An 18,924-nucleotide genomic window follows, 5' to 3' on the forward strand; every position below is an offset into this window, starting at 1 on the left:
ACTGAACATTATCTCATTTCCATTGGGGGGGGGGGAGAGAAATAACTTTTTTTCAGCTGGCCATGTTTTGTCTGTACTATCATACAGTATTAAATCCTTCTCATTTTTCTCAATGGCAGAACAACAGATGGAGGATGCTGGCAGACAAAACCTGAGCTATATTCATTTCAAAAATTTACTAAAATATTCCATGTCCTGAAGGCAGATATTAAAGATTGCATGGGAGGTTTCTGGAGAGAAAAATTTTGGGTATAGAGACTCTTTTATAGCTAATGTAGCTTTTATAGCTCTTATCCTGGAACCGCTAAGAGCATACAAAAAAAATATGATTCTAAAAGATTTGAAAAGTTTAGCGAAATAAACTTCTTTTTTGAACTGCTTATCAACAGTATATGCTACAGCTCTTTTTACTAAGGTAATTCATAACCATTTTAACTTTGAGATGGCTGTAAAATACTCTGTAAAAGACATTCTGTGGCCATTAAATGCTCTATAAAAGACAACTAGAGATCTTTCTTGACTTGCTTGTCATTTTCAAAGGTCTTTTAACCAGTGAGCATTTATAAGCAGAAAACATTCTTCTATCAAATATTTTGTGTTTTGCAAGAGATATGAAACATTTATTTTTTAAAGTTTTATTTTATAAGAAATATTTTTGTTTTAATGGTGATTGAATTTACATGTTCTTATTTACACTTATTTAACTAAAATAGTCTTCATATAATTTTAATGTTCTATTTATAATGGAAAATGAATGAACTTGACCTCAACTTTGAAAAACCCTTTTTGCTAACAATGTCTGACTGCTATGGAACTATTGATTCCAAAGTCAAACTAGAATCTTCTGAAGTTTTCAATGAATGTCTCAAATTAAGGGATAAGTTTTCTGCTTTGCATGATGTCGTGCACTTGGTTTGAAAGGTTATACAAAGGTCACATCCTCTCTAGTTCATGAACAACATAAAGAAACAATCTCTCTGAATATCATTTTTTTATCCGTTAAAGAGCATTAACACTTTCGGGTCTAAACCCGAGCCTGACTCGGATGTCATTTTTGTTCAAGGGAACTAAGCCTAAGTCAGACTCAGGCTTAACTTTTAACTCTAGCAGCTATAAAATGGCTGAATATATGTTTCATGTGTTTTTAAACATAATCTATAAATCTTCTAGTTCCAAAAGAAAATAAAAAATAATTAAAAAATATATATATATATAGATGGCAGCAGCCAACCAATGTAGCTTGTAGCTTTATGAAATGATGTAGAAGTAAGTATAGTTGAAACACATTTGTCTTCCTAGGTAATGTAGTCATGTTTGTTGATGACAAGATGATTTTTTTAAATAAAAAACCATTTTTAGATATTTTTACAACATTTAGGTAAGTTTTTATTCAGAATTGTTTGAAATTTTGTTAAACGTTTTCTTATGCGGAACTTTTTTGAAAACTCTGAAACATACCTTTTTTAATTATTTCTCATTAAATATTAATTATTAGTACCTTCAAATAATTGCTATATTATGAAAGAAAGAGTTTGAAATTTCTAACTAAAAAAACTGTTGAGATGTCTATTCTAAGTATTTTTAAAAAAATCATGAAAAGTGCCAAAAACTCTCAGTCCACAGGGACAAACACAGTCTAAATAGCTCAAACCCGAAAGTGTTAAAGAGGAAACATTCTATATAGATAACACAAAACTGAACAAATTTTTTGTTATAAGGGATAGTAGAAAAAATGTTGAAACTAAAAATATAATCAAGTACAATTTAAAAAAAAATCTGGTAATATATTTTCAAGTACAATCAACAAGAATATAGAAGAACTGTTGGTCATCTATTGAAAGGTCTCTCGTATGAGGTATTCCCTGAATTTTTCTTGTCAGCTCTCAATACAGACTGATATTCTGCATAGGGAAGAATTGTGGTTAATTAAGAACCTTTAATTCAAATAGAAGTTCAATAAATTTTTGAAAAATCTATCAACTAAAACAAAGCACCAGGATTAGATTATATTTATCCTAGGGTTTTGGAAGAATGTGCTGATCAGTTGTTCCCTTGCAGGGGGTAACTTATAACAAGATTGAAAATTGATGAACTTGGTTCCAATTTTCAAAAAAAATTGGTAGTGAAGCACCATCTCAAACTATGTGGCAGTTTAACTGGCACACACCCAAAACTTTTTGAAATTATCATTCAATAGATTTTCAAAATTCGGCAGAATTTGATAGGAATATACGTTCTGCAATTTTCTTTAATAAAAGTCTAGTAATTTCTCAAGAAGATTATGATGCTCTTGAACATGATGCAAATTATCTGAAAGAAACAGATGCTGTTGAATTATTTTCTGATCTAGATAACAAAAAGTAAGTTATATAAGTGAATATTTTCTCTTGTTCATTTGTTTTTTGCGCTAAATAATTACGATATAATAAAGTCACAGCCCTTGGTTTACGAACTTAACTCGCTCCTGCAGTCCATTCATGAACCGAGTTTTCACATATTAATAAAAATATAAATCCAGAAACTTTTCTGGATTCATTCATTCCTGGTATCCCAAAGATTCCTTAGTGTGAACTTACATACTTAAGTATTATTTTAAAACAGAAAACGAAATCATTAAACTGTTCCTGAAAACACTTTTTATCAAGAGACAATAAGATTAGCAACCTTAACAGGCTAATATTCTATACTGGGATAGTTTTCTAGTTTCATTACTATCATCTATAATCTTGGTCCCAAGGCTCTCAAAATTTCTGCCTGTAAAAAGCAATTTGGCCAAAATTTCTTCTAAACTGTATTCATGGTTCTGTGAGTCATTTGCTATCAAGCTTTATCAATATGAACTATGAAGTATATTAAATTATGTTTGCAGAAGTCAGTGATGTTAATTTTTTGTCAAAGATTATTGCAAAACATCTCTGAAAATTTTTTGATGTAAATCTTCTCAAAGTTTGAAATGACCTGCTTATCCATGAGGTAGATGAGTCTGATCTGGGGGAAAGAACTTAAAAATAAAAAAAATCATCTAGCCGTAGACTTCTCTATTCCTTTGGATTTAGTCTTTTTTCTGGCTTGCATGTTCGTAAACCAAAGCAAGTTCATAAACAGAATCATTTTTTTTGTTGTTCGCAAAGTAAGACATTCACAAACTGATTGTTGACTGTATTCTAAATAATTTTTTTCAGATACTGCTATTATGTGGAACGGCAATTAAAATTTTGCAAGTCAAGACTGAATAAACATAACATGAAATTGCTCCTTTATTTCAATTATCTCATTATGGTATTGAACACTGGATACAAAGAACTAAGACGCCAAGGTTGTTAATAATTTTACTTCTCATTGGTGTAAACTTATAAAAAATTTTAATTCAACTGAGTTTGCTTTTGAAAATTTTGTTTGAAATGAATTCGGATTTGTTCTCAAATTTTAGTGCATGCAAGTGAATATATAAATAGCTATAAATAGTAATTTTATGGGGAAAAAACTGCTCATGACACAACTGCAAAATTAAGGAACGCAGTGTGTATGAAATTTTTTTCTATACCTTATTTTCATCCATAAGTTTGATACTGATGTTTTCTTCAATTGTATTTTTCAATCAGATGACTAAACTTTCAGTATTTTTCAGTACCAGGATAGTACAAGGCTCCTGCTTCTGAATATGAATCATTCACATTGACTCATCCACTTGATTCTTATAACTGCAATAGATGCTATTGATTTGTTCACTAGCACCAAGAAAATAAGTCTGTAGGAGTCATGACTCCTCATCAGGACACATGGGGAAAAATGTCATTTTGTATGAAAATGCTTGTTGGGAGGTTTTTTACCAAGGATCTTTTTTATTTGTATTTTTTTCACAGTGACATTTTTTAAAGCTTTTAGAGAATCGCTGTTGAGAGCTACCTTTGTTTTGTAAAGAGTTTTAACAGGAGAAACTTCAGAAAGGCATTTATTGTTCAGTGCTTAAAAATGTTTTCATGCCATTTCTTGATTTTGCCCTGAAAGAAAACCTCCCGCAATAAACTAAATTCTCTTTTTTATGCACTGTTTCTCAGAACAGTAGCATTGATAAATACAAGGCCACAACAGGCAAAATGCCCAACAAGGTGTATATTTCTAAAATACAGAAACCCAATTAAAAATGCAATCATAAAAACTATATATACATGATAAAATATTATACAATGTCCATAAAAAATATTTGCGATTGTCTTGTTATTTTTTTATAAGTATGGATAGTTTCCCGATTTACCCCATGTTTATCGTATTTCTTTTTAAATGTGTCAATTGTGTTAGAATTTACTACCCCTGGGGGTAAGCTATTACATTTATTAACAACCCTATTAAAGAACAATTCCCTGCAACACCACATTTTAGAATTGTCCCTTAATAGTCCAGGACGAACTAAGCCTTAGAAAAGTGGAAGAATGACTTTAGGAGAATGCAAAGAGACTTTTTTGAAAATAAATCCGAGCATTCTATTTGCTTCTTTGACCACTACTGAACAATGTTCAGAAAACTTGAGCCGCTTTCCTTTCAATGAGAATTCCCAAATCGGTGACCCTAGTTGCATCCAGGATAGTGACACCATTCAACTCGTAAGAAAAACGTGGGTTGTTCGAACCAAAATGGGAGACCATGCACTTGTCAACGCTAAACGCCATGCTCCATTCATTTGTCCATGCTGCAATCCTCTTTAAGTTGCTCTGGAGCAATTCCCTATCGCTTTGATTTCAGACTATCTCCATTAGCTTCATGTCATCTGTGAATTTGCTAGCAATTCCATTGATACCCTGATTGAATTTATCGGGAAAAAGTATGGCAGAGATGCCACTGGACTCTAATTTACCTGGGTCCTTTTTGAGTGAAAGTGGGTCCCTCTCAAAAAAAATGTATCTTGAAAAAAATTATGCCCCCCCCCCATAATTCACTGTTATCTCTGAATTTTCTTCCAGTATGCTCCAGGTCTTTGATCACCTGCTTATATTTCTTCATTGAGAGTGAGCGGTGGGTCATGTTCTGGGTAAGACAAGAAGGTATTTGTGAATCAAGTATAATTCATTTCTAAAAACATGTTCTATCCAAAAAAGTTCATTTACTTTCATTGTCTATTAGTAGGAAAAACTTGCAAAGAAGCTTATTTGCACTGAGAATTTAATGTATGGAATTCCGCACATGTAATAAATCTAAAACAAATATACAGGTGATCCTGCTTATAACGTTTCTCCCATTTAGAATGTTTTTCCACTTAGTACAACTTATTTTCATGGTCCTAACAATAAGTAATTCTCATTGCGATTTCCTGTTTAAAGTGTTTTCCTATTTATAACGTTTTTTATGATGGTTTTTGAAAAATGTTATATAAGCAGGATCCACTTTAATTAACAGTTGAAAGCACACATTTATATATTTACTAATAATCAATGTATAAATTCCCTTCTAATTGATTTTACATTTTTTAAAAAATATCTTAGCATTTTCAAAATCTTCTGATCAAATTTAAAGCGAATCAGATTCTCTCTCCTCTAACACTTACCTTCTCATTCCCTATTCATACTTTGGTCATCCTGGTAAATGATTTTATTTTCCTTCCCTGATGGTCCACCATTCTGATCTGTCGCCATTTAACTGCCACATATTTTAACACCTGAATATGGGAGCTATGTCAGATTTGTGTTGGAAAAAGTTAACAGTGTGCTTGTGTGTGTGCCCAGCATTTGGCGTGTTTTGTGTTCAGTAGGTGGTGCCATCTATCTAGCGTCGCAACTAGATACTTTCTCAAACGGGGCAAGTACACATTTTGGCACACTCGTGTAATGTAGAAGAAGCAGTTATAAAGGGTGAATTTGGTGCTTCCCTCTAGTCCAGAGCCCAGGACACTAGGCCCGCCTGCCCCTCCCAGTTGCGGCCCTGCATCTATTCTCCAAACTGGTAATGCGTGCATTTGAAGTTCAATGTATGTATATTTGTGTTGTAGGTCTGTGTGATCGCCGTGGCAACCAGAAGTTTTTTCAAAGGAATAGCCAATTCAAAATTTTAAAGCTTTAGAAAATCACACTTTTAGCCAATTACCATTTCGCAATCGCAAGTTCCAAACACAGATTTTCATCAAAAGCAAAATTTGGGGGGAGGTTATAAGGGGCCTCCCCCCGGAGATCAAAAATTAAAAATATTTTTGTAGGGAATTAAAATATTGGAATAAAATATTTTTTTTTTGTACTATCTGTGAAGAATTTTCATGATTTCTGCGATGCAAAATGGTGAATACTACAAAGCAGCTAGATGACAAAACTGTGGATATTCAAGGTCGAGTTTTTACAGATTCGGTTTTTTTCCACGATATCGGGAGGGTTTTACAATTTGAATGGGCGTTCCAATCCTTTACGATTTAAAAAAAAAAAACCCCTGTGCATTTGCAATATTGTAGGAACAAGACAAATTTACGCCGTATTAATGCAGTCTTTGAATGCCGGCCGATAGCCGCGAAAGTACCGTAATTTCCCGTATATAGCCGGAAGGGAGAAAATCCGAAATTTGAAACTTCTGTACACGGCCCCTCATTCAGGGAAGCAACCAAATATCCCTCATCTTATTCTTCACCAACCCCCCTGTATATCAACACATTAGTGCAGTGGTTCTCAACCGGGGGCCATATGGCCCACTAGTGGTACTGGGATACTTCAAGGGGGCCACGGAGGAAAATTTAGGTGTGAAGAAATAATGCTTTTATATTAGTGACTATACACTTACAGAATCCAACAAAACCACCCACAAAACCAGGGCAGTCTTAGGGTATGGACCCACCCGGGCCTCACCGCCTATGGGGTTTTTCACAGGCCCCTGCTAGATTTTTTACAGACTCCTCTATATTAAATTTATAGTGTGAAAAACAAAATTATGAAACCATATCAGGCTGCAGCTCTGTCAGTCCCACTCTTGTGAGGGGTCATGACCGGGGGGATGTCATGTCCATAAGTGACCCCCACCTTATATTTTGTATAGTAAAATATATAGTAAAATAAATTTTGAAAATAAGTAGGAAATATGTAGGCTGTGTTTATTTCCGGCTAAGTATGGGACTACAATAGCATCACTTTGCCTAGATGTTGAGACTGTCCTGAACAGAACTCAGATTAGCGAGGAGCTCAATAAATTCTAGGCCAGTGGTCTGGAGGCCAATCTTATTCGCAAAATTTTCATTCAGCATAAATTCACTGAAAAAAATCCATTCTATACGTATAAAGGATCTTGCTTCTAGATGAGGGTCGAAGACTCTGGGTAAGACAGGGGAGCCACGAGAAAAAAAAATGGTTCAAAGGGGGCCATTTTTACTCATCCTTTTCCAAAATTCCGGGTATTTGACGCGTTATAACTCATCAATGCCATCTCTGGTATGGAACCAATGACACTCTTCCTTTCCTTGAACTCCATTTGTTATGCCTGTTTCCCATAACCCATTGTGACCTATCAACCACCATTCTATCCACCTCAGCAATTTACCTGCAATCCCAATCTTGTGTAAATGCTTCAGGAGTTTACCATGTTGAGCCCAGTCGAATGCCTTCTGGAAATCAAGCTATACAACATCTGCACTTTTGCCGTAAATTTCGTATTTACAAAATCACAATAAATGCGAAATTAACAAAATAAATGCAAAATTTTGATGAATAAATGCAAAAATTTGAATTTTTACTACTTTTCTGCGAAATCTCGATAATTTAAATCCTTATTTAATTATCGATAATTTTATTTCCTTATTTCATGTACTGTGGCATGAGGAAGGCAGGGTCCTGTCTGCAGTGGTGTAGATGGTAGCATGCTTTCCCGGTATGCAAGAGGGCCTGGGTTCGAGTCCTGGCAGGGACAAGATGACTTTTCTTTCCGAGTTCACCTCAGCATAATATCCAGAAAATAAAATGTTTCCTTGATATCTTGGGCTGAGAAAAAGCCATCTATCTCTCTAAAGGGAATGATGTCGCACAAAATAGAGGACAGCTTCATACTAAATTCTTCCCATTGACTTACCAACCCCGACTGATTCCAACCGATCCTTGAAAACTCCAGCTAACCTATCTCTCAAAACATCAAAGTTGGTTCTTCGAAAACAAGGAGGGCGTGGTAGCTCAGTCAATAAGATGCTCGCCTAAAGTACCAAAGGATGTTTAGAGGTGTCGCGAATTCGATACCTGATTCGTCCTTGTCAGAAAACTTTCCTGATACAGGGGTACAACAAAAAACTGTGACTTGACCGTAGCAAAAAATTGCTACCGCAGGGAGTCCCCCCATCAAGGGGTTAGCGACACCAACCTCTTGATGAGTATAAAAAAGAAGCCTGCCATTCGGAATCAGCAGTAAATTGTAGGTCCTGTTCTAATTAGCCCTCGTGTGCAGAAAATGACCGTGATGTGACAAAAATGATCGAAAAGAAGGAACTGTTCTCTTATTAACCATACAAGAAGAAACGTTACAGACAAAACTAATGACACGATGATCACTGGAAGAGAAAACTTCCCCACCAAAACATGTTCAACAAGGTCCTCAGAACTAGTGAGAACTAATTTCAAAATAGTAGTACCTTAAGTGGCTTCTAATGCGTGCTGATATGAAAAATTTTCAAGCACCAAACTTAAGAACATCTTTCATATTGATCTCTAACTGAAAGGTTCTCCCAATCCCAGGTAATTGTAATCCCCTAATGTGACAACCCTCTTATGCTTACACATGTAGGAAATTTCATCATGAAGTTTGTCAGTGTAGTTTGGATCCCTATTTGGTGGATTATAACAAACCTCTACACATAGGCAGAGATAGACTTGGAAGGCTGGGGGGGGGGGCACAATGATGATGTCAATTCATATATACAATTATACATTAGATCAGTCGACTCCACCTTTGACGCTGGGGGGGCAATGCCCCATGCCTCTATAGTAAGCTTGACACTTTTTGTTTTCAAGCTCTACCCATATAATTCCAATATCACTTCTCTGCACATCACTCTCTCTAGCCTTCAAACATGATTTCACGTATATCAAGACTCCACCTCTTTTCCTATCAGATCTATTTCTTAATTATCGTATCCTTACATGTATAAGAATGATTCATCCCCATCGTTTGCCCAAGATTTTGTAATGGCTATAAGATTCAGGCCCGTCATAGTTTCTAAAAAATATTTCTTATTACCCAAGCTCCTGACATCTAACAGAGCACATTTTAATTTGCCCCATGATTTAGTGTCAATCAAAAATCCATTCAAGTCAGAGGTGGGTAATTCCTGTTACTAATACTGTTATTATTATCATTAACTGACTTACATTCTTGTCTACATGGTCTGGGAGTAAAAAACCTGATCTAAAATTATTGTAAACCTCCCAGACCCCCCCCCCCTTTCCCCGCAAATTTAGGTGAATCCCAACGGAGACACCTATCGGTGAATGCAGAAAGCTCCAAGAACAAGATCTAAAGTGAGCAGATTTCCTTCAGGCCTAAGTTGAAGTGGTGGATCCTACTCCTATACTTTCCATTACTACTTGAACAGTACTGAACCCCCACCCGAGCGGATAACAGCAAGCCCCAGTATTCTGACAGAGACTCACTAATATCTGTTGCTACCTAATTTCTTCCCACCCAGGGAGCTTTTGCTTATGAGAAACTTCTCGGACATTACCAATCTCCCCCCCCCCCCCCAGGAAGACAAGTGGAAAAAACACCAAAATGGCAGACAACAAAGAACCAGATATTCCCTCCTATATGAGCACATGGGCAAAGAAATTGAGAAACAACTGTCAAAAACCTGGTAAAAATGCAATGAATACGAAATGAGAGGGAGAAAAAAAATTTAAATCATTCAAAAAATGCACAACAAAAAGATGAGAGTAATAAAAAATAAGATCGATATGGTTTTGTTTCTTCAGAGCTGTGCTTTTGACTTGCTAGTAATTGAATGTACTGAATTCATATATCAAAGATTTCTTGTGTGTATAATGTAGTTTAATTCTAAAAAAAAATTAAACATTATAGATCCTATACCTGAAGTACCTGAACCTATCAAAAGCAATATTCTAAGTAAGTTTGTTGTGACTTCTAATGATGGTTCTGGCAAGCTGCAGAGGTATGTTAACAAGAATTCCAACTTCTCTTGTATGGTGGTTTCTGATCATTAAATGTTAATATAAAATTGTCTTCTTTAGGGATGTTTTTGGGACAGTTTGAATGTGTTGCTGTAAATTATGACTGGTATAATTAGTGATCTTTTATTGAGGAGGTACATATTCCTTAGTCTGATCCTATTTTAATAAACTAGGAGTTGATCAATTTCTACTTCATATTTTTTTCATATTGCTTAAATTTCGTACTGCTGACTTATGTTAATTTTAATAGCTTACAATTTTATAGGAAATTTTTTAATTTTCTTGGAAGCTCCCATAGATTGAACTTTTGGTTTTTTAGTTGAAGAGAAACATTGCTTTTATCTAGTTCTTTGACTAAAAGTAATAAACTACACATTACAAATTGATAAGGTCGTTTTCTCTCTTAATAAGTCCCAGTCTTTGGAAAAAAAATTTCTATAGTTCAGCACCAACATCAATAAATCAAATTAGGCTGAAATAAATGAGAAGCGATGACCCAAAAACAGTTTTTTAAAGATTACACACTTCACATGGATATGACACCTATGTTAATTTTAGTTTCACAAAACAATTTCTAAGAAATTGACCATGAATATTATCATATATAAGGTTTCTTCAAAAAGTATTGTACTATAATTTTTCTTGTGTAAACCAATGAAGCTAGGGAGGTGTAGTTTGGTGCATGTATTGTAACATATCGTCCTTTTGGACCCATATGTTCCATTAATAATCATAATTCACTACTAAACGCACAAAAAATTAGGGTTGGATATTTTTTGAACAAACTTTGCATATCATTCAAATATCAGCTAATTAAATTGTGTTATATGTGTTCAGAATTGGTTCCGAGCTCTTAGCATTGATTTTTTTACAAATATTCTCTTGTCAAATACAAAAACAGTTTATACATACATATACACTCATTGCCATAAAAATTTGCGCACCAAGAAGTAATTGTCGGATTGTAACAGAACTTGGCATTAAGATACGTGTTTGGCAGATATGCAAATGATTGCATGCACAGCGTGATTGTGCAATGTGTAATGCTACCATAGGGCACTGAACTTTGTTCTCCTTGGTGTATAAAAAAGGTACACAGAGGAATTTTGTCTACTTAATCTGTTGCAGAGGGATTCCTTTTTCATTAGGGGTGCTGTTACACCACCACTGAAGACAATATGATCAGCTGTCAGATTTTGAGAGGGGAAGAATCATTGGAGGGATGATGGAAGCTGGGCGGTCAGCTCGGCGAGTAGCCTGCCACTTAGGCCGATCTGATTTTACTGTGAAGAGGTGTTGGGACCAGTGGATGAGAGAGGGGGTCACATGTACAGTGGTCAGTCTCAGAATGCCCTCTGCAGACCAATATCCAAGAAAACCGTTTCATCCCTCGACAGCCTTGCACAGCACCAACTGCATCATTGTCTGCCATTCGGAAACACAGGAGCTTCACTACAGGCCCCTGTGTCTGTCTGTACCATCGCGAAGCACCTTGCTGAAGAACATTTAATATTGTGTCGCCCATTACATGTGCTACCAATGACATCCACTCACTATCGCCTCTGTTTGGAGTAGTATCAAACTCAACAGGATTGGGCTGCAATCGAATGGAACCAGGTCGTCTTCAGTGACAAATTGTGATTCAATTTGGCAGTGATGACAACCATCTGCGTGTGTGGAGCAAGCATCTCATTCCACAGTTGCTTAAAACAACTGTGGAATGAGATGACGCAGGACACCATACAGGACCTGTATGCCTCGATGCCTACTCATAGTGCATCGTGTATTCAAGCTAGAGGCGGTCCAACAAGGTGCTAGAACCTCCATTCATTTGTAGTTTTTCCTGAAAAAATGATTTTTACTTTAATTATGTAATCACTTATATCAACTTTGTAGTCACATATATAAAATTTTAATCCATTCAAACAACTTTCTTGGTACGTAAATTTTTATGGCAATGAGTGTTGTATGTAATCTTACTCACTCTGTTTATGAGAATATGTGAACATCTTTCACATTTCAGACCAATTAATAATGGTCACAGGTGCAAAAGAATAATTAAAAAAACACTTCTCTCTAGGCTAACCAATACACCCCCTCCCACCTCTGAGAAAACCTTTAGAATACTTCGTCTACATGACCTCTTGCTACCGGAAGGGATTTCTTTCCCAAAAGCATTAAAGACAAACCGTTCTCTTCCATTAGTCTATCAAGTTATTTTGTTTGAAAAACGCGCAAATTTTGTGAAGATATTACAAATTTAATCTTTTTCTTGTCTCGTTATTGAAAATTTATTTTATGTATGGATCTGTATATTTTATCCTGGTTTGGTGCAGCAGATATACCAATGTGGTGCCTACATTACAAAAAAATATGGTCTTTTTGTTAAAATCTCCCAAGAAATACAGTATTCAAAACTGCAATCAGCATGTTATTGAATATTCTAATGTATCTTTATATTCTTAAAATTGTAATTTCATAGCTCTGGTTTATATTTTTCACCATGTTCTCTTTTGAAAGGTCACTTCCTGCAAGAATGAAAGACAAAATAATGGCTTACTGTGTGGTCTTGGCTTTACATAATGGAGGTTTCAGAATTGATTTTGGTTCCTTGCTGCGAGATTTTAAGATAGGTGCAATAAAGTAATGTTACTTTTAATTTTTTGTTTTTAAATATTGAATGTTTTCATTTCTTGTTCTTTTACTTCATGCCAAAAGTTTGCCTTATACAGGATGAGTGTGACCTATTCTATTCGGCCAGACAAAAGAAGGTGGTAAGCAATCCCAAGGGGAACATAAAACACCCTATACCAATCCGCAAACTACTTCAGAGTTTTAGGGGGCAATCGATTATGGAAAAAATGTGCCGAATCTGGAAGAACCTTAATTTTTGTGATGTTTCTGAGAGGCCTATGTGCAAACTAAGCACATATTTGGAAAAAGCAGATGATATCCTATAAGGTGATATTATTTTCATTCAAATATCTGGATTTGTTGGTGAGCTACAAGCGCTGAAAGATTGGCAAAGTTCAAAATCGAATAGTTGCCAAAATTTTTAATAACTAATTCTGCAAACACCCTTCTTAGCTACAATCGGTCAAATTTACCATAAACTTGTCCATTGCAGTAGGTTTCAGAAAAGCCCACAGTAAACCAAACCATGTTTTGTTCAAGAGAAATTCAGCCTTTTGTTTATACATCACTGAAATCAGCATTTTTTGAAGTAGACATTTTAGTAGATTTTGGCAACAATTAGATTTTTCACTTCCCAGTCTTTTAGGGCTTGTAGCTTGCCATTAAATACAGATACCTGGATAGAGGTGATGTCACCTTTTTTTCTGTGAAATCAAATTGTTGCCATAATCTGTAACTGCCAGTTCCAAATTTTTCTCAAATATCTACTTCGACAAATGCTGATTTCAGTGATGTATTGTGAATAAAGGGCTGAATTTCTCATGAACCAGAACACTGACATGGTCTATTGTAGGCTCTTTCGAAAGCTGGTGCAATGAACAAGCTTTTGGTAAGTTTGACTGATTGTTGCTAGATGGGTGTTTCCAGAATTGGTGATTAAAAATTTTGGCAACAATTCAATTTTGAACTTAGCTAATCATTCAGTGCTTGTAGCTTGCCATTAAATCCAGAAATTCTGGCGAAAATGGTGTCACCTTATAGGATTTTTTTCTGTTCTTTCTAAAATGTTAATAATCCACCATAACACACATGGTTCAAGATAGGACAGGGTTGGTTTTATATTTCACTTGAGCTCATCACCTCCTTTGTTTGGGAGAATCAGTCATGCTCACCCTGTATTTCAATGTGTGATGAACACTGACTTTTTATAAGTCTGAATTAAAGAAAACTGTTAATCATTCATATATTTCTCCCAGGCCCAACAATTTCTGGTGATAAAAGAAATGGTAGAGCAATAAGCATTCCTTTTTCTGGCTATGCAGAATGTTCCCCTCCCATAATATATCTAGAATGTAATGCACATATATGTATTCCCGTTCCTAGAAATGCTTTTCTGGGACTTATTTATAGTGTCTTGCACTGCTGTTACTTTTTTTTTTTTTTGTTACTGATATGGCATGATGTAATCTTTTAAAGGCTCGTTGAAAGAACTTCACTAGCATCAGGTTTTGTGATATGAACAATTTCAAATATTATAAAATGACAAGATTTGCATAATCGTTTTAAAATATTATGAGCTTTAAATTTTATGCAACTTCATGATTAATATATCAAAGATGAAAAGAATTCATGCTTTGTAATAATTTTTTTATGTGCTAATACAGAGAATTAATGCAGTAAAGTTGAACTGACTTTGAAGCAATAAAATTTTTCATTGCAAGGGTTGATATATATACAAAAGGCATTCATCTGAACCTGGATTTTAAAATTCCTAAATCTCATTCTAAATATTCTCAAATCTGCACTCATTTTCATTTCATTATACCAAATGATTTTCTGTGACAAAAGTATCATTTCATGCATAATCATCTGTAGTTACTTTCTACAGTGTCTAGTACCATCTCTGACAAAATAATTTTCTAATAAATCTCTGTAGAAATATAATTTTTCTATAAAATTTGCAGGTAATTTTTTTTGGGGGTTTTTTTTCCTTATCAAAATGTTAAATTTTTCATTTACTTGGGACTCATTCTTAACTACCTCATAGATTGTCATTGCATTTAATACAAAATGTTTTATAGCTATTTACTTAAGTATCATGTGCTATTTTAAGTTTAGGCATGAACTTTTACTACAAGGAAAAATTATTATGCACACCATTGAGTAGCATGCTGATCCTGGTCCACCTTTAGCTTGAATAATGGCAATCATGTTGTGGTAATGATTCAATCAGGTGCTGGAACTGAGATCATGATATCACTTTTTAGGAATCCAGATGCAACTGTCCCAACATACCTAGAAAATGGTGTTGGATTTTGAGCTCAGAATGAGCATTTTATTCGATACTATAAGTGCTCAGTTGGATTCAAAGCAAGCAGTCTAGGAGGCTGATTTAGTATTATGGACTCACCAGAATGTCCTTTGAGCCAATTGCTTGCTATCCATGAGCAATGGGGTGAGGGGTCTTGTTAGGGAAAACCTAATAAAAATGGACATGAATGATCGAGTTCGACCCCCAGCAGCACCACAGTTGTGGTCAGATTAAATTAATTTTCAGGGGTTCCCAACTTCAAGGGACAAATGCAAGTAAATCCTCCATTACAATCTCACCACAGGGAACAACAGGCCTACAGTGGTTCAAATATTCAATCGTTACACTTCACCCATAGTTAGAAATGTAGATGGCAGCACTAATTACACATAGTTACCAGACTTGTTTTCCAAAAATTTCGTTACGAACGAAATCGTTTCGTTACGACTTTTCCAAAAGTCGTTACACTTCACCCATAGTTAGAAATGTAGATGGCAGCACTAATTACACATAATTACCAGACTTGTTTTCCAAAAATTTCTGGGGAAGAAATGCTTATGCTGATTTGCATATTTTTACCCAGGTGTTTATACTTTCTTTTCACTGTATTCTTTCTTTTCAACCTGACATGGCTCAGACTTCCTAACTAATAAGTTATTTTAGTTGTTGCCCTGTTAATGGGTGACCATGTGGGAGGAAAATGAATTGTATGTTATATTCATCAACCATCTATCATAGAGGTAGTTTCAATTTAAAAAATACTCAAAAGGCATTCAAAAATTACCCTGTACCAGTTTTGAGAGTGAAAATATGGTGTGTCACAAAATAAATCTCAATTTTTTATAAAGTCCTTCCTGTCCTCTAAATTCCAATTAGAAAATTGTTGGCCTCAGGAGAGACAGGACAACAAAAAATTCATTGTTTCTAAATGCAATATTCATTTGAAATATTTGAATTCGAAAAGTCAAAAGTTGTGAAAGAACTGCATAAATGACGGAAAGGAGCGTTGTCCATTAGTTTTTTTTATGTTCTTTTATGTTTTCTACAATTTTTGAATTCAAATATCTTAGCAAATACTGCATTTAGAAACATGAAATTTTTTCTGTTGGCCTCTGCAGGTACAGGGCAACAATCTTCTGATTGGAAGTTAGAGGACAGGGGAACAGTATAAAAATTTAGGTTTATTTTGTGGCATTCTGTATTTTCACTTTCAAAACTGGTACAGGGTAATTTTTGAACGCCTTTTGAGTATTTTTTAAATTGAAACTAGACCTCTATGACGGAAGTTGAGATAAAGGCCAGATTAGCACTTATAGGACACCCTATATAATACAGAGTGGGCAAAAAGTCTGTAGAAACTTTAAAAATGAATAAAAACCAGAAAAATAACAAATTTGCATTTAACAGTTTGCAGAGTTAGCATCGCTAGGTCACAGGAATTTTTTTAAGATGGAAAAAAACCTGAAAACAGCTGATAGGTGGCACTGGTACGAGCAACTTCGGTGGAAATATGCAAATGAGACGGTTATAAGAATTTGCGCTCCTAATCCAAAACCATTTCACTGTCGTAAACCGTGTATGTGGACCTGCTGCACTCTGCCGTTGCTGGATTTTTGACTTGCAACGTGTTATCCCCTATGGTGGTGGTCATGTGGAACACATGCTGCTGTAATAAACAATTTGGAAACATTGTTTGTTATTTGCGTATCTTTTCTGTGTACGTCAGCGCCACCTATCGGCTGTTTTTTCCAGTCTTAAAAAAATTCCAGTGACCTAGCGATGCTAACCCTGCTAACCGTTTTTTATTTCGGTTTTTCCGATTTTTAAAGTTTCTATGGACTTTTTGCCCACCCTGTATATGTAATAATACAGGGCATGTTTATACACATACAGGTGTTTCAAAAAGAATCATCCGATTTAAAAAAATCATAACTATTCAGTTTTTAATCAATTTTGATCAAATAATGTATAGGTAGAAAGAGGGAAATCTTGAGTTTTACCGAAGCCTCCTAGATACTACAAGCCTGAAACATGTTTTCGTGACGTCACAACCCGGGTCCTACCGCGTACACGCTTTGCATTTAAAACACGCTACCAACATGTATTTTTTGGCAATTATTACCTAGTATGGTATACGGAAAACACTAAATGTTAAATTAATGAATAATATTATAAAAAGAGGTAATTTAACAATTATTAAAATAGGGGTTTCACAAATTCTCTGCCAACACATATTTTTAGTTGTTTTTTTTTTTTTTTGCTCCCAAGCAAATATTTTTGAAAAATCAGGCAATATATATTTGACTTTTCATTTTTTTATTTATATGACATTAGATTTTGTATTTAAAATAAAAGGATACACAGGCAATGTACAAAAATAAAAACAACAATGTCATTAAAATATTTTTTATTCACTGAGCTACATTCATATTATCAATTCTAATTCAAATCGAAATTAGTTGCTGCTCTAAACATAAAATTTTTGTAAATATTCAAATTTATTAATCTATGAGGGGGAACTTCGAAAACACATTTCAAAATCCTGATGGGATTTCACATTATGAAAAGTCTCTTGTTGTGCACTTATTTATAAAATTTCCATAAAATAAATTTTAGTTTCTAATTTTAAATGGTGAATTGTGAACACTTAGAAATAAATATTCAACTAAAATTCCGAAAATAAAATGTTAACATGGGATCAATGTTTTTTTTAAATGTCAAGTTTCAAAATTATAAAGTATCTCCTGAAAAATGCAAAACATTTTTTTCATGTCTACTCAAAATGCACAGACACTTTTTTTTTAAAATACTTCAAATTTAAAAAATAAACTATTCAATGCAATATTACAATTGTTTTATAGAAGCAAGTTTCTTTTAATCGAAGAGTTCTTTCATGAGGTGTCATTACTTTAAGCATGGCAAAAACTATACTCTAGTAGAAATATTAAAAATACTATTTAACCATTGATTTATTCTAAATTTTTTACACATGTTCTTGATTATATGTGCTATCCTATGCTGGTATAAAGTTTTATGTATCTTAGATACTTAATTTTTTGTAAATTTTCAAAAAAAAAATTCATTAAAAACAGCTTGCACGCATGATAAAATATAACAATGTAATTGAATAAAAATTGATTAAAAATAAGGAAACGTTAATAAAGGAAACTTTTCAATTCATGAAATGAAGCAAAAGGTTGAGATTTCATTGACTCAATCTTATTTAAAATTAAATTTTAAAACTTAAATTTCAAAAATGTTTAGTTAAAATTTAATTTTAAATAAGATTGAGTCAATAAAATCTCAACATTTTGCTTTATTTCATGAATTGAACACAGTTTCCTTTATTTTTAATCAATTGCATTGATGTCATGGTATTTTATCACGCATGCAAGCTGTTTCAATGTTTTTTTTTTTTTAAATTCACCAAAAATTAAGTATCTAAGACATCTGAAATTTTATACCAGCATAGGATAGCACATACAATCAAAAACATGTGTAAAAAATTTAGAATAAATCGATGGTTAAATAGTATTTTTAATGATATTTCTATTAGAGCATAGTTTTCCACAATGTTAAAAGGTACGAGACCCCTTAATTAAAGATTTGGTGTTAAAGTTATCATTTTTAGTTTTTATGTAATTATTCAGGAATACTTTAGATATTATTTTGGTACAATCATTAGATACTTACCTTGAATATTTTACCTTTGAATATTATACTGATGTCAAACTTTTAATTGAAGCTTTCTTATAAAATGTTGCAAGCTTAAAATAATTACACAAATTTTTGGCCATTATCAAACCAACTAACTTCTCAATTTCAAGAAGTTCACAACTTCAGCACTTT

The 18,924-nt window shown here is 34.0% G+C and overlaps 1 protein-coding gene across 3 annotated transcripts in view; it reads left to right on the plus strand.

The window, feature by feature from the left end:
• Nucleotides 1-18,924, plus strand: part of LOC149085132 (DNA-directed RNA polymerase I subunit RPA49-like) — a 43,304-nt gene that overhangs the window by 17,088 nt on the left and 7,292 nt on the right. For all 3 annotated transcript variants that reach the window (XM_089232953.1, XM_089232955.1, XM_089232954.1), the window contains 4 exons: nt 2,264-2,360; nt 3,183-3,316; nt 10,021-10,111; nt 12,651-12,773. In XM_089232953.1, the coding sequence (XP_089089079.1) occupies nt 2,264-2,360; nt 3,183-3,316; nt 10,021-10,111; nt 12,651-12,773 (445 nt within the window). The remainder of the gene's footprint in view (nt 1-2,263; nt 2,361-3,182; nt 3,317-10,020; nt 10,112-12,650; nt 12,774-18,924) is intronic.

The sequence above is a fragment of the Pholcus phalangioides genome, unplaced genomic scaffold (genome assembly GCF_987345545.1).
Source record: "Pholcus phalangioides strain wild (caught in Gottingen) unplaced genomic scaffold, Ppha-v1.0 ptg000007l_1, whole genome shotgun sequence".
Lineage (NCBI taxonomy): Eukaryota > Metazoa > Arthropoda > Arachnida > Araneae > Pholcidae > Pholcus > Pholcus phalangioides.